This window comes from Lytechinus pictus, chromosome 10 (assembly GCF_037042905.1).
Source record: "Lytechinus pictus isolate F3 Inbred chromosome 10, Lp3.0, whole genome shotgun sequence".
NCBI lineage: Eukaryota > Metazoa > Echinodermata > Echinoidea > Temnopleuroida > Toxopneustidae > Lytechinus > Lytechinus pictus.
In genome coordinates this window covers 28,470,416-28,498,067 of record NC_087254.1, presented here as the reverse complement: position 1 = coordinate 28,498,067, position 27,652 = coordinate 28,470,416, and the positions used below count along the sequence as shown (strand labels likewise).

The 27,652-nt window shown below is 35.3% G+C and overlaps 1 protein-coding gene across 1 annotated transcript; it reads right to left on the bottom strand.

The window, feature by feature from the left end:
* Positions 1–79: 79 nt before the first annotated feature.
* LOC129269409 (40-kDa huntingtin-associated protein-like) lies at positions 80–26,456 on the bottom strand. Its single transcript, XM_064105727.1, has 12 exons — positions 26,376–26,456; positions 24,222–24,268; positions 22,243–22,315; positions 21,676–21,835; positions 18,433–18,501; positions 17,588–17,650; positions 15,369–15,426; positions 14,510–14,664; positions 14,042–14,120; positions 13,772–13,821; positions 13,302–13,357; positions 80–11,821 (listed from the first exon to the last, which is right to left on the bottom strand). Exons 1-12 carry the CDS (start codon positions 26,432–26,434, stop codon positions 11,734–11,736), a joined length of 957 nt encoding a protein of 318 aa, XP_063961797.1. The 5' UTR covers positions 26,435–26,456; the 3' UTR covers positions 80–11,733.
* Between the last annotated feature and the right edge of the window lie 1,196 nt (positions 26,457–27,652).

Below are 27,652 nucleotides of genomic sequence, written 5' to 3'. Positions count from 1 at the left end.
CTTTAACATATTATCACTTATATACATTTCTTAATACATTTACTTGAAATAATAATAAAAACAAATATTGGCAAACTAATCACACGATATAATTTTATTCAGTAATAAACTGTATTCATATTTCACACAAGTCTTTCTACAATTTACATTATATACAAATAAACATAGTACTTTATACATTGTTTTTTATTTCTATTTTTAAAACAATTTCTCTTTACATCACATGGGCCAGTCTTTGAAAGAGAATAGAAAAAAGTTATTAAACTGAAAAATAATGTTGGCTGTATTAAGATAATTAAAGGAAATTCATTACCGGTACCTTCAAATGCCACATTCAACAACAAAAAAGGTTTATGCCCTCCAAAACTAATGCTCTGGAATCAATTTTTTTTTCTTAGAAGTTAGATCCAGTGTGTCTTGCATTTCTTCCAATATATGAATGAAAAAAAAGTTTTGATTTCATATGCTAATCAGTTAATAAAATGGTCATCAGGCCTGATGGTCATATGTATGATTCTAGGACTACATGTACGGCGATAGTGGATAAATTGCTAATTTGTGTATTGCCAACTTGTCCACTCATCACATGGTATAACTTCATTAAGAGTATAAATGCCATTCCAATCATAACTTCGTCTAATAAACCAGTTTGTCTCAGAACCTGCTTGCCTCTACTAATACTGGAGGGAGATTTTTGCCACATCAGATCGCATGGATCCATTTCATACAAATGCATCGGGTCCTTGAAGCGCAATATCAGTACAAACCAATTCTGTGGGAGATTTTTGCCACTTCAGGTTGCATAGATCCATTTCATACAAATGCATCAGGTTTTTGACCACACTTGTGTCAAACATATGTAGTTTATATTTTTATAAGACATAATATGACCAAATGCAGCTTCAGATGTACGAGATAGGACTCGGGGGAAAAACCCATCTAAACTCCTGCCAGACACTGTCCCCCACACCTACAGTCCAGAATGTTCAGCTGTCTCTCTAACTTTCCAATTCTCGTTCTATCGTAACTAAGCTCATTTTTGTTCCAAGAAGAGTCCATGAACTCTTCAGTAGGTAGACAAGGCGTAAGCCAAAGTTGAGTTCATAAGACAAATCTAACTTGGGTTCATGGTAAATAAATATCAGATTTTTTTCCCATAAAAGCCAATGTCATCTGGACTCTAATCCACTATTAGTAATGACTTGTTATTTCTATTTTTTTTTAAAGAAGCATAATGTAACACATCCAGGAAATATTTCATGAAAAGACTTGTCAGACGTCACGTCTGCTTTTAATCCCTAACTCATCCAACAACTTTCCATTTGTTGTGTAATGCGTTTTGTATGGATAAGTCTTTTTCATGTATTATGTCTTTTTTGTCTATGTCACGGTGCACTCGTCACAACATCTTCTTACAGAGTTGCTACCTCCATTGTATTGTAACTTCTAAACATGAATAAATGCTTTTACCTTTGGAAATAAATGTTGAATTGATTTTAATGAAAAATTTTCACACAAAAAAACCTGACAAGTGCTCTAATTTCATCCAACAAGTGGAGATTGCCCTTGACAACCAAGATGGAAGTGTTGCTGCCATTTCACTGCAGGAGGAGGGAGTAGGTCTTCCATGGCCACTCATATCTGTTCAACATATAAGATGACAATGTCAAAGAGATGCTAAAAAATAGGTTCAACGAAAGACAGCTAAAATATGGCAGCAGTGATGAATATGTTATTAATAATAATAGTAATAATAAACATACGCTTGATACACATTGTTTATATTAAAGCGCTGGAAAGTAGTAAGAGTTGGATAGAATCAACAAAATACAAAACTAAGACTACCAAAAATCAAAGGAAAAATGCATGGAAGATAATTTAACAAATTTTTGTTTGTGCGTGCTGCCCTCTGGTGTGATTTTCAGAGACAGGACCAATCCCCTTGACATCTACGATGTTGTAGACATGTTCAAGAAGTACAGGTTCGACAGAATAGGTATAATGCACCTCATCTCAGAATTTGCAAATGATTTAGAGCATGCTACAAAGAGAAGAGCATTGCCCGCATCCCTGCAACTCTTTGTAGCATTGCGATTCTTTGCCATGGAATCCGTGTTGGAATAGTGCTGCAACAATTCATGGTTGCAGCATTACCTAGTTGTCATCACCCTATGTTTTTATGCAGCTGTTTTGTACTTTGTAGATGTGGTAAACCCTTCCCTGTCCTTTTTCAAAGTAATGGTGGATGTGGTATGAGCAACACGGAAGAAGAATTCAAGAATCAGATGACGACGTGAGTGGTACCAAGAAAAAACTTGAAGAATACGTACCCGAGGACTACTCTATTGCTTTCCATGGGGACCAAAAAACAGTCGAAACGATCAACAAGGTGAAGCTTGCAGCTGCAATGGTTCCAAAACCCAGGTACTACTGCTGGGATGCATGTCATCCTAAACAATCTTGCACAGTATGTACCAGAGGACTACTCCATAATTGCTTTCCATGGGGACCAAAAAACAGTGGAAACAAATAATAAAGTGAAGCTGGCAGCTGCAATGATACCAAAATCCAGGTACTACTGTAGGAATGCATGCTATCCTCAACAATCTTGCACAGTATGTACCAGAGGACTACTCCATTGCTTTCCATGAGAACCAAAAAACAGTGGAAACTATCAATAAGGTGAGAACTGGCAGCCATGATGGTTCCGACAAAAAATACATATTGCGAGAATTCCATCCAATTCCCCAAGATTTCCATTTCTGGGCTCTCGTAATGAAGGTAAGCATTATATTTCACTGAATTTTTTATTTGTATTCATGCCTGTTAGAAACTTATAAAAAAATCATGTATGAAATAATAAGAGTAAGGCATAAGAGTTCATTAAAAATTATTCACAGCATGGGAAGAGCATAATTGATTTAATAATAGATGACATCACATACTCAAGAAACAATTTGTGTTGTAAATGACACCTACGTTATTATTTCAAAATAGCATTATCATTACATCTCCACTCAAATTGACTATGATCAAATCATGTTTCTTTATACGAACAATGGGAGATATAAGAAGGAAAGGTATTTAATCATTATAATGCTCTCGATTTTAGATCACTATAGTCCTACAGACATGATAAGATTTAGGGTCTCTGAAGAACTCTCAAGTCCATTTAAACTCAAGTGGCAGTGGCTGAAGTTAGAATATCAAACGCACAATAAAGGTAATAACAACAAGACACCCTAACGATGTTGATTTTTTTCTTCCACTCCGTGAAGGATATCTCGGAGCTTTACATCAATTCATCTCACACAGAGAAAGGCACCCTGATAAACATCAAAGAGGCATTTGGGCACCGTTTCGTAAATGAACAGATGAGCAGTTTTAATCACACAGATGATTTTCTCTTGGTCTGTGTTCAATCGGTTGCTCGAACAAGTATATGAAATAAAGTCATGTACAGGCCCGTACAAGATTACTTCTTTGTTTTATGTCTTTTGAAGAGGACTTCAGATCCCCCAAAGAAGCATAGATATTTTGCTCCCACAGAGAACATTTATAATGAGCCAAAATTCATGTCGGCGAAAAATCAACAAAACCAAACAGAAAAAAGTTGGAGCCCACAGCACCCCCAGTTGGTAAGGCCCTTTTAAAACATTATCATAGGATGCTGAGTAAAGAAAAATAATAACTTTAATTTCAAATTTTTAAAGTCTTTCAGATCAATAATATGTCAGAATGTGTTTCGCGTGTACTTTGTCATTAACCCTGAAAAATATTTGTGTGTAAAAAAGACAAACAATTGCATCCAAATTACACTGCTCCAAAGAAAAAAACCTGAAGTCTGGTAGGACATGGATTCACTCCGTGATTACAAATATATAGGGAATCCAAAGATTTTAAAATCACATTTATATTACTATTTTTTATATCTTTAAGTGGCACTTCCCTCATGTCTTAATGATGAAGGGAGCAATTTTAGTAAATATTCCCTAGTAAGCTGTGAATGATTGAGTGTCAAATGAGCTGACAAGAATTTGTACTGTTCGAGATATCTGTTAGAGTTTAAATCTAACATGAGTTCAATATGGGTCAAAGAATATTTTACGCTCTATATACGTTTGAATTTTGTATATTGTCATGATAATGTTGAAGGAGAAATATACACAGCATTATATTCATTTCTAAATGAAATGTTTTAAAGACCAAACTGCCCTTTGAGAAAGTCTCCATAAAAGTAAATTAAGACAAATTTCATTTTGCAATTACAAATACCCTATATTGTATAAGTATCTTATACTTATCGAAAACACTGTGAGGAACTTGACACAGGACCGTACTTCACGAGGATAACAAAAAGTTGACAGTATGAACAAGGAGATATCTCCTTGGTATGAATGAACCTCTGATCGGCATGACCAGTAAAAATATTCTATTCATTCCTTTTGATTCAGTTCATACCTAACTCATTTGTGGTTGGATTTGCAAATCAAATCCTTTAGGAGCAGACTGAAGATGGCAACAGGAAGCCAGACTTAACCTCCGTGGCTGACGAAATTCTTAGACGCACTTGGTTTCAACTTCCAATGAATCAGGTTGCAGACGTCATAAACGCCACCACTGGGGGATATAACGATGGTCTATGCTTCTGCAAGGAAGGTGACAACTATTGTAAAAAGAACCAATTCGGAATCATGGAAGGGAGGGGGCGGGATACAAATTACCAATTTGGATATAATATGTTGGGGATGCAAAATCCTTAAATTGAGCAATATCATATCACTTTGAATTTCATACATACACTGTTCTCAGTAAAACACTAATCTTTAGCCGTGTTATAATTCTACATGTCATCATACGGGTTTACACAATGACAATTTGTATTTATATATGTAATCAATGTCCTGATACTAAGTTTGATGAACAAAATGAAAAAGATGCGGATCTCACTTGATGTTAATGATAATAATACTTAATATCTGAGTTGTACTGCATCAATCCAATCTGTGAATAATAACATGACAGCCTATGTTAAATTTTTTTCTCTTCATCTCGGAACTGTACAACAATTCTTCACATACAGAGATAAGAATCCTGAAAAACCTCAGGGAAGCCTTTGGCCATCGTTTGGCCAACAAACAAATGGACAGTTCTAACCACACTGATTTGCTTTTGGTACATGTAAGTGTTCCATCATTATTAAAACTCGAAACAAGTACACTGTATATAAAATAACATTATGTAGAGGGCAGTACAAGGATCTTTTAAAGGGGGCTTCGGATTTCCCTTACATTAAAAGTTAATAGACGTTTCGCTCCAGCAATGAAGGTCATCATATCCACAATGTGATATTAATATATAAGAAGAAAAGGTATATCTTACGAATGGGTCGTTATAATGCTGATTTTAAGTCACTATAGTCCTATAAACGTGATGAGATTTAGGATTTCTGAAGTACATGTACTCTCAAGTCCATTTAAACTCAAGTGGTTGAAATTAGAATATCAAACGTGCAATAAAGGTACAACATGACGACCTAACAATGATTTTTTTCCTTCCTCTATATGAAGGATATGATCTCGGAGCTTTACACCAATTCATCTCACACAGAGAAAGGCTCATTCAAGAACATCAGAGGCATTCGGCCATCGTTCAGTTAATGAACTAATGAGCAGTTTTAATCACACAGATGATTTTCTCTTGGTACATGTAAGTGGTCCATCATTTTTTTAATACTTGAAACAAGTACACTGTATACATCATGTAGAGGGCAGTACAAGGATCTTTTAAAGGGGGCTTCGGATTTCCCTTACATTAAAAGTTAATAGACGTTTCGCTCCAGCAATGAAGGTCATCATATCCACAATGTGATATTAATATATAAGAAGAAAAGGTATATATTACGAATGGGTTGTTATAATGCTGATTTTAAGTCACTATAGTCCTATAAACGTGATGAGATTTAGGATTTCTGAAGTACATGTACTCTCAAGTCCATTTAAACTCAAGTGGTTGAAATTAGAATATCAAACGTGCAATAAAGGTACAACATGACGACCTAACAATGATTTTTTTTTCCTTCCTCTATATGAAGGATATCATCTCTGAGCTTTACACCAATTCATCTCACACAGAGAAAGGCTCGTTGAACATCAGAGAGGCATTCGGCCATCGTTCGGTTAATGAACAAATGAGCAGTTTTAATCACACAGATGATTTTCTCTTGGTACATGTAAGTGGTCCATCATTTTTTTTATACTCGAAACAAGTACACTGTACATAAAATATCATGTAGAGGCCACTACAAGGATCTTTCAAAGGGGGCTTTGGATTTCCCCTACACAAACTCATATGTGAAAATGAAATTACACTATCCTCTAAAGTTAAGAATCTTTGCATATGTATTGACTTGTGCTTTACACTCTCATCTCATGTCTGTAATACTGTACGTACCTGTAATATCCATCTTAAAAATCTGTGGCGCATTAGAAGATTTATCAATTAAAAAACTTGCCATCATGCAGTTAGGGCACTTGTACTTTCCAGACTTGACTATTGTAATAGTTCTCTTTTCAGTTCTTTGTGTTAAAGATCAGAAAAAACTTCAAAGTGTTCAGAATTGTGCCGCACGTTGAGTATTTTCAGTTAGTCGCAATGTAAATACGTCTCCTTTGATTAGGAAACTCCATTGGCTCCCTTTTTCTCAACGTGTCCGTCATGTTCAAACTTTGTCTGTACATTTATAAATTGGTTAACAGTACTGGTCCTTCATATCTTGTAAACACAATTGCTCATTACACACCTGCTCGTAATCTACGTTCCCTGAATGATACCACCAAACTTGTTATTCCGAGAACAAACCTCTCCATAGCAGAAAAACGTTTTAGTATAGCTGGATCTAAACTTTGGAATACACTCCCCTCTACCATCCGAACAACACCGACCATATCATCTTTCAAACAACAACTCAAGTCATATCTTTTTCCAAATATCTAGTTTTCTATTTTCATTTATTTAATATGTATTTGTTTTGATGAATTTTGCTATCACTGTTTGGTTTGACTTGGCTAATCCATCTGGGGCCTGGTGGTGCTATACTAGAGCTTCTGTGAATGATGTGCTGACCGGGCTTGTCCCTTAAATTGTTGGTGAACGAAGCAACAAGCAAGAGGCCACCAGGCCTCATCTGGCGCAGTTGAGAACACCAATAGTTGATGCAATTTAATGCATACATTTCTATACTTTGTTACTTAAGATTTATATTTATATTTTATTTCTGACAATTGTAAGCGCTGTGATACTTTTTGTGTATAGCGCATATAAATAACCATTATTATTATTATTATATTACACAAAATCAATAGACGTTTTGCTCCAGCAATGGAGGTCGTCACATCCATAATGTGATATTCTTATATAAGAAGAAAAGGTATATCTTACAAATGGGTCGTTATAATGCTCTCAGTTTAAGATCGCTATAGTCCTATAGACACGATGAGATTAAATAGGGTCTCTGAAGAACTCAGAAGTCAATTTAAACTCAAGTGGCTGAAATTAGAATATCAAATGTACAATAAAGGTACTGGTAATAACTACATGACAGCCTAACTTTGTTGACATTTTTTTTTCTCTTTGTGAAGGATATCATCTCGGAGCTATACATTAATTCATTTCATACAGAGAGTGGGAACCTGAAAAACATTCAAGAAGCATTTGGCCATCTTTTCGTAAAAAAACAAACAGTTTCAACCACACAGATGATTTTCTCTTGGTACATGAAAGTGGTCCATAACTTTCTAAACTCGAAACAAGTATATGAAATAACATCATGTAGAGGGCAGTACAAGGATCTATTAAAGGGGGCTTTGGATTTCCCCAAAACAAAGTCAATAGACATTTTGCTCTAGCAATGAAGGTCGTCACACCCATAATGTGATATTCTTATATAAGAAGAAAAGGTATATCTTACAAATGGGTCGTTATAATGCTCTCAGTTTTAGATCGCTATAGTCCTATAGACACGATGAGATTAAATAGGGTCTCTGAAGAACTGTCAAGTCAATTTAAACTCAAGTGGCTGAAATTAGAATATCAAATGTACAATAAAGGTACCGGTAATAACTACATGACAGCCTTACTTTGTTGAAATTTTTTTTTCTCTCTGTGAAGGATATCATCTCGGAGCTATACACCAAATCATCTCATACAGAGAATGGGAACCTGAAAAACATTCGAGAAGCATTAAGCAACCTTTTCGTAAAAAAACAAACAGTTTCAACCACACAGATGATTTTCTCTTGGTACATGTAAGTGGCCCATAACTTTCTACACTCGAAACAAGTATATGAAATAACATCATGTAGGGGGCAGTACAAGGATCTTTTAAAGGGGGCTTTGGATTTCCCCCAAACAAAGTCAATAGACATTTTGCTCTAGCAATGAAGGTCGTCACATCCATAATGTGATATTCGTATATAAGAAGAAAAGGTATATCCTACGAATGGGTCGTTATAATGCTCTCAGTTTTAGATCGCTATAGTCCTATAGACGTGATGAGATTGAGGGTCTCTGAAGAACTGTCAAGTCAATTTAAACTCAAGTGGCTGAAATTAGAATATCAAATGTACAAAAAAGGTACCGGTAATAACTACATGACAGCCTTACTTTGTTGAAATTTTTTTTTTCTCTCTGTGAAGGATATCATCTCGGAGCTATACACCAAATCATCTCATACAGAGAATGGGAACCTGAAAAACATTCGAGAAGCATTAAGCAACCTTTTCGTAAAAAAACAAACAGTTTCAACCACACAGATGATTTTCTCTTGGTACATGTAAGTGGTCCATAACTTTCTACACTCGAAACAAGTATATGAAATAACATCATGTAGGGGGCAGTACAAGGATCTTTTAAAGGGGGCTTTGGATTTCCCCCAAACAAAGTCAATAGACATTTTGCTCCAGCAATGAAGGTCGTCACATCCATAATGTGATATTTGTATATACATGTAAGAAGAAAAGGTATATTTTACAAATGGGTCGTTATAATGCTCTCAATTTTAGATCGCTATAGTCCTATATATGTATATAATCCTTAGGGGGAATGGGAGAAATCTGCAATAGCCAAGCATGCACACCAACTACAACGCAAAATTATATGGGAGGATGCCAAGCTACTAACGTCAATCAAGCACTGGCATACGGACAGGTACAAGAGGCCATAGAAATCACCAACATGACTACAAGACAGTAGCCTACTCATCAACAATATTTGGAACCCACTGTTAAACAAGACCGCCAATCAATAGAAGCCTAATCTCATCCAACCCCACACAATAGAGGTCTTATGTAACCACTGCAACGCAATAGAGGCTTAATCCGGGATTAGCACCAATTAGTTACCAATTACCTACTGACCAATCACCATCCTCCTGCTCTCCTATTGGTTCATCCTCAATTACTTCTTTATAACCAACCTGGTTATATACCAGAGTTTTCAAAACTTCCATTAGAAAGCAGAATGCGTGACCCTTTTTAATTTATACCAGGCAGTTGCCCCAGAGAATTAACAGAAAAAATAGAAGATGCATGACTAAAGAAAAATATTCTTTTCTCTTTTTCAGAAAAGGATGATGTACCGGATGAATGGCTTGACGTGCAATGCTAAAAACAAATGTTTCTACACAAGGCCAGGGAGCACACATGATAGTAGAATTTGTTGAGTAAGAAATATGAAAAAATCATCATGTTACAAGAAGATAAATCCTAAAGCTCATTAATACCTCGGTCACATTTGCTCTACGGCGGCCGTACGGCGAGTCGAAAGCAGCCGTTATATTCATTTTTATTCAAACCACCTATATCTTGCTGGTAAAAAAAAAATGTTAAAACGATTGTTTTCGACTCGCCGTACAGCTGCCGTAGAACAAATGTGACCAAGGTATTAGAGTCTAAGGTTTTGTTACATATAGATGGCTCTTAATGTAACTCCCCATAGAATTCTAATGCCTGCATAAAGAAGATGGCCATCTTGTTTAAGATAACATTAAAACAAACTTGAAGGAAATGTTTGGGGGTCATTACCTTAGCTCAGTGGTAAAGAATCATGAGAAAAATGAAGAAGCTACATATGCACACAAAATCAAGAGCTTCTAGATGTGCTTCAAAAGAATGTGAAGTCATTCAAAAGCAATAGACAGGGAGTTTCACAGCATCCCTACACCTAATGCCAAGCCTTTCTGTCAAAAAACTAAAACAATCTCCTATTCATTAGAGGATATAGTCAACATGGGGGCATTTAATCCACATTTCCTATCTGACATCTTGTCAGATCTGACAGAAAAGTAGTTTTACAAAGCCAACTGACATCTTGTCAGATGGCTTTTATCATTACATCATAGTGAACAAGCCTACTGACTAACTATTGACACACTCGCGGCAAAAAATAATCATAAAAAAAACGAACTTGAAAATGAAGGCTTGAGCTCTACGTGGAAGAAACACCACTTCAACAAGCTCGTCTTTGGAAAAAATTTCACACATCTGCTCATGTAGAACACTGACAGGCTTGGTGGCAACAAACTGATTGTGCTTGAAGTAAAAACAGTGCAAGACAAGCCCAAGATATAATGGACAAGATTTAAGCAGGCTTGCAAGTTGTTTTTTGTAGATGACATTTTAGTTGCTATCAAGAGCATTGCAGACAACCTGACTGAATCATGGTTATCCAATCATAACATCAGACTTAATCACGAAAATGTATAATAGCATCATTAAACAGACTATCTGATATCTGAGGTTCACTGCCGATGGTATTGGATTAACTGTGATCTAATACCTAACAAAATGGGTGGCAATTGATGAACTTTGAACATAAAATGAGAACATAATTTGGTACAGATGCAAGGACAGAAAAGTTAAGATAATGGCCCTTCATCAGTCAGAAAAAACAATTTTGAAGCAGATTATATATCTTGGAAATTTCAAACAATATATATATAGAATTGATTCTGTATATTACTATTTTTTAAGGTGATAGTGAATAGATGCAAGTCATTTGTCCATATCCCATACCTTCCGTTAATGCAGATGGGAAGAAATCAAACTCTACCAACATTTTCAGTACTAGAACATGGCCCATGATTATAAACAAGTTCAACATACTAAATAGGTTCATTATTGCGGACTGAAATAATCGCTAGAGGGTATTCATATGTCTCGCAATCTACTATGGTCAACAAGGAAATTCGAGATCACTCTCGCAAAAAGTGTTCACTAGCTTTCTAGGAAATTCGTGATCACTCTAGCAAAAAGTGTTCACTAGCTTACAAGTTCACGAGCTCACTTGATAAAGAGTTGCAGCGGCACTCGAAAGCTCGTGAACTTGTAAGCTAGTGAACACTTTTTGCGAGAGTGATCACGAATTTCCTAGAAAGCTAGTGAACACTTTTTGCGAGAGTGATCACGAATTTCCTTGTTGACCATTGTAGATTGCGAGACAAATGAATACCCTCTAGCATAGTTCAACATAGTTAGAAAAACTCTTCAAAATAATGATGAAACTCAAATCAAATTAAAAAAATGAACCTTACAAACACAATAGGAATACATTCATTCATGTATAACATTACCGAATAACACCATTATACGTAGATGATCATTGACATCCAAACATTGGATATTGCACTGTTTAATGTGGAATATGACCTGTTTCTTCCTGCTATTGATGCGCTGCTCATATTGCACTTGCCTCTTGAGGGGGTAGTGCTATCTGTTCTAATACTAGGTGAAGAATGTGATTCTGTTCTGCTGATAGATGGCACCTGTGAGAGAGAAGTAGAAGAAAAGGAGAGAGAAAGATAAATAGAGAGAGTATATAGAAGAGAGGGGAAGGGAAAAAGAGGAGGTTAAGATAATAGAAAACAGTAGGAAATGAGAGAAAGAGACAAGGGGGGGGGGGTGGAGAAGGAGATGGGATAAAGAAAGATAGACCGACAAGATAGTAAAATGAGTGAGACAGACAGACAGACAGAAGGAAGAAATGGATCAGTTGAAGATAAATACAGAACTTCAAGTCATGAAATACAAATAAAAAGTTTAAAGTCTAATAATTCTAAAATTGTTCATTTGCAACTTTATATTGGAATTTCAGTTCTATAAAGCGCAATATTGCAACCATTCCAAGACATTAAAGGAATTGAAATACAGCAGGGATAAAAGCACAATTGACAATTGTAGATATATCAAACATGAGTAAACTTTGATTCACAGGAAAAAATAATTTACAATTTTAGCTAAAGGGACTCAACTTCAATGAGTCTGCACCAATTGTATTTTTTTTCTATTACAGAGCAGTTCATCTACTACTTAGAAATCAAACATCATTGTTTCATTTGGGCTCCTGTGTGGATATTTTCAATAGTAAAATCACTCTGAGCCATGTGCATAAACAGAAAGCTTTTAGGTCATGTGTTATTCAAATAGTAGATTTCAGAATGTACATACAAGGTATTCAAAGCATTATAATGTACAAGCACTGCAATGTAATCAACAACCCTGGCCAGCTGCCAGACATTCTAATCCATTCATTAATTGTCAATGTACATTTCAGACAGGATCTGAAATTTACACAAACAGGTGTTGAATTCCTTCTTGTTTACTATTAATACTTTATCTCCCTGTAAAGTAGGTCATAGCTGTCAATACACTTTACAGACTCATACTGCATATTTTGATAACAGAAAGTCAGTGAAAAGTAACAAAATTTGAGTTTGTGATATTCTTATAATATACATTACTGATTTCTTCATGTCCAGGAATAAAATCATAGATAAGCACTCCACTGCTATGAGATATTAATATTATATTGGATGGCTCAGAATAGAATACCAGAAATATTCTAAGAGTTTGGGCTAATATTCTACAAATCGCAGATGAGTGGAATATTGGCCCTAACCATTAGGCTATATTGGAATCTGTGTAGAAACATTTATTTTTTGTAAAAGAAAGTGACATTTGTGTGTTTGCCTCCTCGTCAAAGTCAGCACAAATTTCACATAAAAGGGGCATCTGACATTATACATAAACAGGCCTTGAAGCTAATAGGGCCCTCACACCAGCATATCCAGATGTATGTATGGCAAGCTGTTCGATCATTTCATACATTTTTTGATAATTCAGGATACAGAATTAAATGATCCTTCAGGAATGACAGTCTCTTAAAGATGAAATACTGATAGGAAAGATGATGTTGTAAATTCATCTATTGAGTAGGATGTCACTATTGTTGGCACCCATGCTTACCATAAATCAGCTTGTAGTTTCTTTAATGATTCACTGTCTTTAGACTGACAAGCCATCTGTGAGAGGAAAAAGAGAAAGATATATAATAATAATCTAGTATGGTATTAAAAAAAATTAAAATTACAAGATTCACAATCCATGATTTCCCTATTCACTCATTCAATTCAATAAAAAAAATCTTATGTACAATATGGACAGTCACTCTACAGATCCTTCAAAAACTTTACTGTTAAGAAATACAGTGGAAAAAACAAACATTGATATTTGTGTTCAAAGCAGATATGCTTCCTCATACAATATGTCACTTCAATTTGAATATACCGGTAGGTCACAGAAAAAGGTTAAAGTTAAGAAGAATTTTATGTGCCCCCAAAATAACTTTATAAATATTTCAATATTTAGTAATAAACAGTTCATTAAAAAAATCAAAATAGATTGAACAGTGAAGACAGAAATGTTGTAATTCTTACCACCACTGATTGCAGTAAGAGAAACACTTCTTCTGTTATACATTCAGTTGCTGTAATGGAACAGATAGAAAAGATATGAAATTACAAATTTAAAGGTATGCATTATAGAACAAACAAAAATCTGTTCCCTGTAATCTTGACTCAAACACAACCTTCTGAAAAAGTCAAATTTTCTTCACTTTTCTTCCTTTCTTTTCCTCTCCCACCCCCTCTCTCCTTCTTCTCTTCCTCCTACCATTGTAATAATCATCAATAAGAAGCTATGATTACCTGGGTTAGATTCATCACTTTCCCATGTGTATTTCTCTAATGTCTGTGCATGCTCAGGTCGTATACGCTGAGGAGTAGGCTGAAAATGAAAAAAAAAATAGAGAAGATATTAAAAGCATTGGCTAGATTTTTCATACACATCCTTCGATTACAAAATTGACTCGCATATAAAGAGCTGAGAAATCATGCACTTCACTATTTTCTTTTCTCTTCTTTTGTATACATAAATTTATGTTTTGTTCTATAATCGTGTCTGTAATTGTCATTTTTCATTGTAGGAAATATTGGATACAATATGAAGAGAGAAATATATCTCAAATACCCTGAAGAAATCTGCATTCATAGCACTTTTCAGAAACAAAATTAGAAAAGGCTCTGGAAGCAAATGCTTCCAAACAACACAAGCACACTGCATCTACAATATCAAAATGTTCAATATTACCACATGCACTTAGAACATTTTATTACCTGTAACAGCATTAGAAGAAGTACTCTACTGATCTCACATGTAGCAAGGATGTCTGAGAATGCTCCTATTGGCTGGTTGTTGGATCCTAGGATACCTCGATCTCTTACCAAGTATTCCATTTCAGTCAAAACCGCCAAAGCACCATCAAAATCACCTGAGAAAGATTATTGGAGGGTCAACAAACATGATTATTATAGAACAGAAATGCCATTTGAAGTGGCAATCTAAAAATGAGTCCACACAGAATCCAATGAAATGACTATCTAGAATGTAACTGTCAATTGAATATGCGCAATCTCTTGTCACACACACATGACGTTTGCGCTGTAAGAGTTAATTGAAGCCATTAGCCAGTATACTGAACTCAGGTTCAATTCAATTGTGATACAATGTAGGTATCTCTAACGGTACAAGTTAATTGTCAGCTCATTTGACAAACTAATCATTCATAATTGACTGGATCTTTTCATCATTAAACATGAGGAAAGAGCTAAATACAGATAGGAAACATAAAATGCCAAAGTAACTTTTGTAATTTTTGGCCTATAAAAAGTATAAAACAGACTCCATGAGAATATGGGCCATTGGGAAGAAAATATGATGGCACTGAGCTTTACTTAAAAAGAGGAATGCTTGAGACCATTATGTAAACATCTCATTATGGGCAAATTCTTTGGCAGAAAATTATAGTGGGCACATATCTTTATACTACATGATCAAGAAGTTGCATCCTGGCTGATCTAGGGACTATATGAGGGGTGTTGGTCCTGAGCTATTGCTGTTCAAAGCGAATGTGGCATATATGTAATAGATAATGAAGTATACTATTGATATATATTTCATGTCCATATTACCTACCTATTTCAATTTTGCATGAAGCAACTTTTCTTAATGAATGCAGACAATCCAATGGACACTGAGAGAGAGAGAAAAAACAGGAATGTACTCATGTCAATGCGAACTACATTGCGTGTAGTTGTAATACCTGAAAAGACTTGAGAGAAAACCATAATCTCTACCTGTAAGCAGACTTAATGATAGGCTAGGCAATGGCACTAGATTTGTGCTGTAGACACATGTCAAACAAGTCGATAGGTGAGTTGGCCTCAAATTTTCTGGCAGCCAAGTTGATTATCTATTGATGTGACATGTTTCCACGCAGTGGCGAACCGTGACCCGGAGGAGACAAAGCATTGGAGGGGCACATCATTGTTCACAAAGAATACAGTGCCCCTCCAATCATTTGTCTTCTTCGGGTCACTGTCTGCCACCGTTTCCATGGCTCCTCTCAGAGGCTTCAACAGTCCTAGGTCAGCATAAAGACTTTAAAATGCCAATTTTTAGTCACTAGCCCACACAGTTATAGCATATATAGGGATGAATCAATATGCATACATGATATTAAGCCTTATTTTTCACTATTTAGGAAATTTTGAGGTAAGTTTTGAGCAATGTCTGTGATATTAGTGCTAATAAAGAATACATCAAGGTAATGCTTTTTAGTAGAAATGCTGTTTCGTTTTTGTTGTTGTTGTTGTCCTACCTACTAATGAGTGTTGCAAGAAACTCGCAATTGATTGCAAGTCAGCTTTAAGTCACAAAATCAATCATAAGTTCTGCAATTGATCACTGCTCTACTTCTTGCTTTAGATAAAATTGTTATTCGTTTGTAAATTTGCAACTGAAATCTGTGATTGACTGCAAATATTTTCTTGCAACACCCCCTAAGAGTTATGACATTCATATGGTAATTCAACAAAACCAGGAAGGCTGCAAGCTTTTTTATCACTGATTTTCACATTTCTTCATTCATGAAACACTGGGAAATACAGAAAAGTGGGATTCCTGTTAAACAAGTGGAATGCCTCTGGCGGTCTCACCTGCATCACGTGATTCAATATAGCAGCAGTGCTGACTTTGAAACCTACTATAACTCGCACAAAATGTTCAGTGATACTTGGTTTTATGAACTAGACCAATACACTTACAGAGATATGATGGTAATTCAACAAATACCCCCAATTTGGCCAAAGTTCATTGACCTTATATGACCTTTGACCTTGATCATGTGACCTGAAACTCGCACAGGATGTGCAGTGATACTTGATTACTCTTATGTCCAAGTTTTATGAATCAGATCCATAAACTTTCAAAGTTATGACGGTAATTCAACAGATACCCCCATTCGGCCAAAGTTCATTGACCTTTGACCTTGGTCATGTGACCTGAAATGCGCACAGGATGTGCAGTGATACTTGGTTACTCTTATGTCCAAGTTTTATGAATCAGATCCATAAACTTTCAAAGTTATGATGGTAATTCAACAGATACCCCCATTCGGCCAAAGTTCATTAACCCTAAATGACCTTTGACCTTGGTCATGTGATTTGAAACTCATGCAGGATGTTCAGTGATACTTGATTAACCTTATGTCTAAGTTTCATGAACTAGGTCCATACATTTTCTAAGTTATGATGACATTTCAAAAACTTAACCTTAGGTTAAGATTTTGATGTTGATTCCCCCAACATGGTCTAAGTTCATTGACCCTAAATGACCTTTGACCTTGGTCATGTGACATGAATCTCAGGCAGGATGTTTAGTAATACTTGATTAACCTTATGGCTAAGTTTCATGAACTAGGTCCATATACTTTCTAAGTTATGCTGTCATTTCAAAAACTTAACCTTAGGTTAAGATTTTGATGTTGATTCCCCCAACATGGTCTAAGTTCATTGACCCTAAATGACCTTTGACCTTGGTCATGTGACATGAATCTCAGGCAGGATGTTCAGTAATACTTAATTAACCTTATGGCCAAGTTTCATGAACTAGGTCTATATACTTTCTAAGTTATGCTGTCATTTCAAAAACTTAACCTTAGGTTAAGATTTGATGTTGACGCCGCCGCCACCAGAAAAGCGGCGCCTATAGTCTCACACTGCTATGCAGGTGAGACAAAAATGAAGTAGATACTTTTCATAAGGGAGGTTAATAAAATTTGCATCCAATGTTCAATGTCATGTAAAAGCTTTGGTGCACACAGGATTTCATATAGGATTAAGAATAAAAAATACCTGATATTGTAGTTCTGCTGCCTTCTGATAATGTCCCATTGCTTCTGCGGGTTTCTTTAATCTCTGGAAAACAGATGCAATTCATAAACCACTACAGACCAGTTTGTACTTACTTCATGGGCAATTTTGGTCAAAATGACCTTTCATTTCTTTAATTATAGGCAGATTTCAAAGAAGATATCATGTAAGCATGCCTAACATGGCAGGATGAAGAAACTGAATAGACCAGGTGACTAGAATAGCACACCAATGAACACTCTATGAAGATATTTGTTGCATTTCTACTTTCAATGCACTAGCAATGTTGTTATAACAATGTGCTTGCCAACTGTGAAATACCAGTCGCTAGTGGACGCATTGTTATTTTTGTATGGATATAATGAAAAACACAATTCAAAAGAATGGATGAATAATCAAGACACCAACGTTGGTGCTTATCTCATTAAATTTAAAACCATCATGTAAATAGTACCAATGACCTTCTTCTGAGAGAAGTGCAGTTTTCTCTTAATTGAACAGTGAAAGTTTAATTGGGTTAAATATCATTCAAGCCCATGTTGGTTGCTACAGCTATCAATTTTGATATTTTGATGCACTTAATGATGCTTGAATATCACCATTATTACTGTTACTGTTTTTACAATAATTGTGCAATGCATATCTTTTCACATAATCACAATATTTTTTGCATGCAAAGCTTTCCAAGTGTCACTATAATGAGCCTATAGAGATGTTAACATATTCCAGCTTGAGCTGTTATTCATTTATGATTAATATCACATTTGTACATATTTTCAAAATATAATTTAGTAAAATAAAATACATTAGAAATCATGTTTATTTACCCTAAGACTGTTTCCAAGTTGAAGGCAAAGAGTTGCTGCAAGAGCTGGTTGTTTATGCTCAATACTAACCTACAAATCAAAGTAATACATACAAATAAATCTTAATTCCTCATCTACATTACTGCTAAATATACAATGATAATAATACAAAACATAAAGTACATAACATACAGTCGTGCTCAAAAGTTAGTGAACCCCACCACAAAATGCATTCCTTTGTGCCGAGTGTTGAAGGTAGACAGCAACATGATGTTCAGCGAGCCAAGATAAATAAACTGTATTATGAATGCAATATTTTATCACCTGACTTCATGAATAAATATCTAAAACTCGGTTGAACCTGAGCACTTTATATTTGTTCACTTTCTGGTGGGGTTCACTAACTTTGGTGCACCACTGTATCTGTTATTATGCTCAGAGACATTGTCCTGATGTAATAAGTGGGTACTATAGAAGTCCAATATCATCGCAATTTACCAATACCAGTAAGACTCACCCCCAGCTCACCTTGCATCATTATGCCTGATTATCTACTTTGACAAATTATTAAAGGAGAATGAAACCTTTGGAACAAATAGGCTTGCCTCAAAACAGAAAAATCAAAGAATAAAAATAAAGAAAGTTTGAGAAAAATCGGACAAATAATGAGAAAGTTATGAGCATTTGAATATTTCAATCACTAATGCCATGGAGATACTCCCATTAGCAATGCGACAAGGGGGTGTTATGTCACTTGTGAACAACTTTCCCTTTGATGGACTATAAAATACCTAAAAAATGTATCTTTTTGCTTTTTCTTATGGTGATACAAACTCTTTGTCCATGATGTATTCTTTGAAAGTCTGCGCTACAAGCCCTCCAATATAAAGAACACATGATCTACTGATAGATGTGATAAAAGAGGCAGTTTAAGAGAAATATGTACTAAAGTAATGGGGAGAGTTGTTCACAAGTGACATCACACATCTTTGTTGCATTGCCAATGTGAGGATCTCCATAGCATTAGTGATCGCAATATTCAAATGCTCATAACTTTCTCATTATTTGTCCTATTTTCTCAAACTTTCGTTGATCTGTTTCTTTGGTTTTTCTGTTTTCACACAAGCTATCTTGTTCCGAAGGTTTCATTCTCCTTTAAGCTGGTCCAATAATTCTTGGTGTAACCCACTATTAACCCACTAAGGCAAAATTTTGAATTTGTCAAAATTATGTTTTAAATAAGTTAATTTTCTAATCTCCCTTCATTTGATCTAAGACTGTTTGGCCAATCACTTGTTTGTCTCATCAAATATTATAGGCTAGGTTGTGTTAAACCAACAAAATATGCTAACCCAACAGTCTTTAGAAACACAAATGGATTAAATCAGAATTACACCGTAGATCAAGAGGTTAAGAGATAAACAGATTGCAGATAAAATGGGAAAATATAGGACGAGACTACACAGGCGAGACAATAGGGGGATGAGACTGAGAGGGGGGTGTTTCACAAAGATTTTAAGTGTCACTTAAAATCATGCTTAGTTAGTGCTGATGCGCACAGGATTATGCAACACGCAATCTTATCGACTAATGTGCAGTACCGCAGGTCGTCTTAGCATGATTTAACCATTGTGTCGGATGCCTTTAATTCGGCACGCAACTGGACATTTAAGTGCAACTCTAAATCATACTTAAAGGAAAATGAAATTTTTGGAACAAGATAGCTTGTGCGAAAACAGAAAAATCAAAGAAACAGATGAACAAAAGTTTGAGAAAAATTGAATAAATAAGTTATGAGCATTTGAAATTTAGATTATAGTAATGTAGATCCTCCCATTGGCAATGCGACAAAGATGTGTGATGTCACATGGGAACAACTTTCCAATTACTTTTGTATTTATGTAGCGGGACAGCTTTGCGAGACGGCCGGTGGCCGCCCACCGTTTTGCGCTGCCCACGTACAAAGCAAGACGGAGTCGCAAAATGACAAGTTGGAACGAAGAGATGAAGTAAAGTTGTGCATTGAGTTTATTATGAATCAGCGTCAACCAATATGTTGGTACAATTAATACGTTGAATCTCTGGGCTGGACGACCGACAATTAAGTAAAATTAAGCTGACATGGCCTACGGCAGCAAAACAAATCGTAAATGAAAAGAACTACCCCGCCGGACTTAACACTTGCCCTTTTATCCTTCTTGGCTCAACCACCACATGGCGAGAAAACCCTTCCCCCAAATCGGGCCTATCACTTTTGGCATAATGCGCCAAATTAATCCGCCCGTAATATTAGTGTATAAAACGGAACTAATTAATGTGCGTATTCTGATTCCAAATCCAAGTTCTTTGGCTTTCCATTATTCTTCCCTCTTACGCAACTCTCTATTTACCACCATCCCAACCGCTCTCTAGATCAACTTTTCCTCTCTGCGACTCTCACCCTTTAAACACTCCCATTACAGCTCTCTCATCCACTCTCTCACTCAATTCTCTCATTCTACGAACCTCTTTATCTTACAACTCAGTTATCTCTCTCACCTGTTCATTCACTCTCTCCTTTCTAACCGCTGAAGAATGCAAGCGAGCCAAAGAACTGGAAATCAAAAGCAGAATGGAAAAATATTTAAGTTCAGCTGGACTAATTCGGTATTCAATTCCCCCGAAAAATACTAATTCTAAATCAATGACAGCCTATAGCAACCCCTAGCAACCCAGCCAGTTTGCATTCTTTCATTTCCACATTCCAAGCGCTAGCCTTGCCCAGGAAAACTAGCAAATGAAATCAACACATGAAGGAATGTAAACAATGGAAGGCAAACAAACTTTTTACCAAAACTAACAAATCTCTATTTTCCACCCCGCTATATATATATTTCACTTAATTTACATCTTTCATCATATCTATCACAGATCATGTATCCTTTCTATAGGAGGGCATGTAATACTGATTTTTTTCAAAGAATACATTATAGATAAAGAGCTTGTATTACCATACGAAAGAGCAAATAGATACATTTTGGGGGTGTTTTATAGTCCATCAAAGGAAAAATTATTCAGATGTGACATCACACATCTTTGTTGCATTGCCAATGAGAAGATCTCCATAGCATTAGTGATCGCAATATTCAAATGCTCATAACTTTCTCAGACTTTCTTTTATCTATTTTTTTATTTTTCTGTTTGCACACAAGCTTACTTGTTCCAAAGGTTTCATTCACTTTGAACTCTTTGTGAAACACCCCCCTGGTGGTAATTGAAACATACCCTGACAGCATGGTTGTAGCAGTTGATGGCAGCACAGAGATTCTCTTCAAAGTTTGGACAATGCATAGACCGGTCGCTCCACTCAGCATCCAGGAACTCATGGGCTGCTTCCACAAGAGCATGCACTTCAGCAGGGTGGTTTGCTAATGTGTGTTCACATCTGTTTATACACCGTATATGTGACATTAGAGAAAAAAGAAATATCAATAATGAATAGTATTAGCAACAATTGGCTCATATGCTCAAAGGTAAACCTTATATTCTGGAATTCCTCTCTGTTTTAACTACAAGTAGATCATGTAGGATGCATTGATGCAAGAATATACTGTGGTTCTTTCTTCTGTCACATATAGTGGTGTTAGGACCATTTCTGTTATGATAAGCTAATACAAAAATGAAGAGATTTAAATACTTCGATAGCACATTGAAAAGGGGTATCATCTCAGACAGGAACACTGCCAAATTTCAATTAGTTTTGGTGTGTTTTGTATTTATGCCTCCAAATTGAATCATCCACTTTCTTGAGAAGACAATGTTTCCACATCAATGATAACTGAAAAAATTTACCTGGCCTTGGCAAGGCTAAACAGAGCTGCATAGGAAGGACATTCTTGATTATGTAACACCTTAGCCAGGTTACCTACAAAATGAAAAGGTGACATGATCCATTCAATAATAAAAAACAACAAACAAGAGAAAAAATGTGAAAATACTACCTAAATTGTTTCCAAAGCCAGGGTTGGGCTCAATTACATTCCAAATACATTCCTAATTACATTCCAGAGATGATTCAGCTACTTACCAGCTTACAATGACCTGCTTAAGCTAGCTAATGACAAGATTATAATCAACTTGACAATAAATTTTCATTGGGCTGGCTTAAGCAGGTTATGTTAATAAGCCAGTTCGTAGTTCCACTCTGCGCATGATCTGATCAGAGGAAGGTCATTTGTACTAAAGTGACATGGTGGTTTAAAATTTAATGAGATAAGCACCAAATTCGATGTCTTGATTATTCACATATTCTTTTGAATTGTGTTTTTCATTCACATCCACAAAAAAATGCGTCCACGAATGACTGGTATATTTCACAGTTTGCCAAGTACATTGTACAACATCCTCTAGTATGCATTCAAAGTAGAAATGCAACAAATAACTTCATAGAGTGTTCATTGATGTGCTATTCTAGTCACCTGGTCTATTCAATTTCTTCATCCCGCTATGTAAGGCATGCATACGTAATATCTTGCTTTGAAATCTACCTATCTTAATGAAAGAAATGAAAGGTCGTTTGACCAAAATTGTCCCAGAAGTAACTACGAACTGGTCTATTAGAAGCTGGTAAGTAGCTGTATCATCTCTGGAATGTAATTAGGAATGTATTTAGAATGTAATTGAGCCCAACCCTGTCCAAAGCAGTCCAAATAAGTATAATTTGAAAGAACCAAGAAGATTCTATGACTGGAGCTCCAACAGGCAACAAATTTATTCAAGCAGCTGTTTATTTCTAAAGAAGCACAAAAGAAAGAACGGCAATAAGGACCTTTTGATGTCCGCCTTCAAGCCGCCAGTTTCAGTGAAGAAAGCAGAGGGGTGAAATTTTACAAATATCCATTTGTATCAATTTTCCATCTTTCATATTAATAAACAAACTGAAATTTGCATGCATGACAAAACATCAATAACCAAGCACTATTACAACAAGATATTTGCCCAGATTATATCAATTAACCTGCAATTAGTGAAAAAAGAAAGAATTTGACCTTTACTGAAACCAGATTTTAACACTTTTCCGATCGTTTGCGGCGAATGAAAATTTCAAATGTGGTCTGTAGAATAATGTTGTTCATTACTGTATATGCCAGATGAGTGCCCGCACATGGCCAGTCGAGCAAATTTGAGTCATATTTCAGGACATATTGCATAATTTATTTTCGCATGCCTCCGAATTATGTACTACACATATAACCAGACCAAGATGTGGCTAAAAAGTAATTATCATCACAAAAGCATATTTCCCTTTATGTATGACCTATCATGCCTATAGCTGCGGAGTCAAGCGGGAATCATTTGTCTACACAATTGCAAGAGATGTTGAGCAAAATGCATGCCTGACATACTTTCTGCTGGCGGCTTTTAACCTTGTTCAGAGAGATTTTATTTGCTGTTACTCCATCTCATTTGAAACCTCCTTGAAAGAACTAAATGATTTATTTTTTCAAAACTCGTTTTATCACCTCTACAAGTACAACCATTAGATTTCTTCTTAATTTTTCTAGGGCATTGTTTTACAGTATTCTAAATATTGTAGAAAGTTTTCATAGGAGACTTGACTCACTGCTGATTAGAATTAATCCCTAGCAACCCCCCCTCTCCCTAATATATGTAACTTGAGTTCTACCAAATATTTTATTTAATATAGGAGTTGAAATTACTTGAATGCCAAGAAAAAGTTGTAATCATGAATAAGAATTGGCATTAAATATTCTTCAATTTTTTTGGGCAAATGGCATACAGATTAATAAAATTGTTTTATTTTTACTTACCAAATTCATCAGCGGCTTCAGCAACATTTGGCTTGCGCAAGAAACGCCTGGTAAAATAAATCAAAGCATAGGAAATGTAATATCTGATTGTGCCCATAATCAGGGTTGGCATATTTCCCGCTTCGGAGGCTTATTTCCCGGACGCGCTTTTTTCCGGTATTTACCACTTTTCACCGGGAAATACCGGGAAATATAATTTTCCACTCACTTTTCTATAGGGATTGTCAAATTTTTAACATAAAAACAAAGGTGGTGAGTTCGGTTGCTCTGGTGTGTACCATTTGTGCGAGAGTGTGTGTGTTTGTTTGTTTGTGTGTGTGTTTATGTTTGTGTTTGGGTGTTATCTATGTCTGTTATCAAGAAATGCTGGAAAAAATACAATAAAATACTAAAAAGATCCCAAATATACATCTAATTTAGATATGATGTTCTTCATTAAGTCAGTCAATAATTACCATATTCATAAATACCTACATGTAGCCTACATGTATTAATGAGCATAAACTTGTAAATTGGCATATGAACAAAATGCCATGTGCTTCAAAATACATAAATATTATCATAAACATTTGGGACCCCATTTTCATTGTCAAATTCTTCAATTTCTCTGTCATCCTCATTGATGTCACTTTCTCTGCTATATCCTTCTTCATCATACATGTATATCGAGGATGTCCTTGTCTCAATGTGCACCAGACGTTCTTTTGAAATTTTGTTGATCTCACTATGACTGATTAAAAAGAGAAGCTATTGTTAAGGGAAACAATGGAGCGTGCTCCAAGATTGATTTGTTTACAATAGCTTTCAATCAATATGAATATGACAAACTGTACAAGTTATTTATTTTACATTTCCCATTAAACATTCAGTAGCTAAAGTATGTCAATTATGTTGTTATTGTATTCATTTTATATTTCTTAAAGGAAACAACTTTTGACACCTCTTTCCACTTTTGTGTACATTTGTATAAGTTATGCTTTTTAATTTTTTTGTTTGCTTTGTTTGTTAAACTTCTTTTAAAAGTTATATTAAAAGAATTGCAACATTAAAAATGGCATAATCCGAGTTGTGTAATTTTTTAGGCTATGAAAAGATCTTTTTCTGTAAGCAATATCAAAATTCAAAACCAGCAACCACTAGTACACACTGATACATGTACACACTAAAACTCCTTACATACAGTAGAATACTGAGCTTTATTCACACTTAAAAACAAAAATCATATTGTAATGAGATACAATGGCATGTAAATATTTAAACCCCGGGAGAAATATTTGTTTATGTTTTAATATGATTATTCAATTTCCAGGAACATAATTTGAGTTTGTGTACGTATGTGTGGACTTAGATCCTATGTGTGTTTGGGTATGTACGTGTATGCAGTATTGATTTTATCTGTTTGTGTGTTTCTACTATGAGTTTTGTGATTCTAATTATTTCAGAACACTATTTTCATTTGTTGAGGTTAAAAACAACTAAAATTATTGGAAAAAAAAGAATTATAAATCATATTTCCCGTTTTTTACATATTTACCGGACGCCCATCTTATTTACCGGACGGTATTTACCACCGGTAATTACCGCTACCGGTATTTACCGCCCAACCCTGCCCATAATCTAACATTTATTCACTAGATCAAGAGGAAAAAAACACCAAAAAATCATCAATGCTCTTTCCATAAAAATTCAAATATAAATTAAACCGAAGCCAATGGCAATGGCAACAAGCCAACAATGCAAATTGCAAAATAATGACAGGCTGCGATTTATTTTAAGGAACTTGCCTATTTTTTGTCATCATTTTGCTCTGATTTCGACACACATACTCTTGAGGATATAAGACATAACATCAACCTACACTTTCGCGGATTGTAAACATGCTAAAAGAAATTCGTGTTTAATCATAAGCTTAAAAATTTAAGGAAAATATCTTTAACTACCGTACCAAGAAAAGTACCAAGTCCAAGATCCGACAACATTACACAAAAAGAAACACGTGGGAACAGCCAATTTGTACACGCCCATTAGCATTACTAAATACTAAGCTTAGCTTAGCTACCACACAAAATTATAGAATTAAATAAACATCAAATTAAGTTCATATTCAAAAGAAGTCTGTTTTCAATATTTCAAGAATGTATGGAATCTACTCACTTCTTCAGTTTGCCAGAAATAGCACGATATTTTCCAAGGTAGTCGCTGTCTCTGTCCATTTTGATAGCTGTGCTGCGTTTGTGATTAATGGTTTAACGCCCTCTAGTGGTCCCGAGGTATGTCATGGCAATTAATGTTTTTAAGCAGGCATATATAGAAAAGGTTTTTCTCGGAAAGAGGAATGCCTCCTTCATCAAATCACAGTAGGTAAGTGCAAATTAAACTATTATATGTTTCAAATTAAACAGCACTCTTCCGGCCTCTGTGAGGTGTGCAAAGAATTTGAGACTATTGAACATTATGTTTTATTTTGTTCAAAATATGTAAAGGAGAGACGCGCATTATGTTTAATAAACTTAAGATGAATGACCCGAATCTTAAACAATTGTTAATTAATCCCGATTATACACGGGAACTACTATGTTTTATATATGCCACTAACCGTTTTTACAGTTAGGTGTGTGTCTTTTTTTTTTCTTTCTTTCTTTCAAACACAAGACATAAAAGAAGGATTTAAAAATTGTATTAATAAGAAACTAAGAAAAGACAAGACAAAAGAATAAGAAGGACGTGTAATTGTATGTGATATCACATTTGAATTGTTATTTGACGAATATTTTAATAAATTCTATAAATATAGTAGCCGATTGGTTAGCTGGTGTGCCCTTTTTCACGAACAATCATTTAGCACGGGCGATATTTAATTTCTCTATTTGTATTGAAGTATTATTCCTCGAAGATGTTTAATCTTGTAGGACCTACTAATATAATAGGTGGATGGATGACTAATCTATATTAAAGGGGAATCCAACCCAAATAAAATCTTGTATTTATAAGGAAAAGAAAAATCAAACAAGTTGATAGGTGAAAGTTTGAACAAAATTGGACAAACAACAATAAAGTTATGAATTTTTAAAATTTGTAAATATTGGTAATCACTATACCCATGGAGACTTCAAATTGGCCGCATATGGGATGTCATAGTGATGTAAGGCAAGGACTACTCTTCCATGTACTCCAATACATATTATGGCTAAAATGTCATTTTTCCAAGAAGTTTTATTTCAAATTATATTTTTCTTTCATGAGGACATAAAACAATATACTACCTGGGTTATATTTAGATTACTGCCCCAGGGGAATGGGTACTTAGGAGAAAACCACAAATCCCTGATAATAAAGTACATGGCCTATGGGAAAGTTGTCATTGCCCCTTGTCATAATTTACTTACCCAATTGCCAATTTGAAATCTACATAGTATTAGTGATCTCAATTT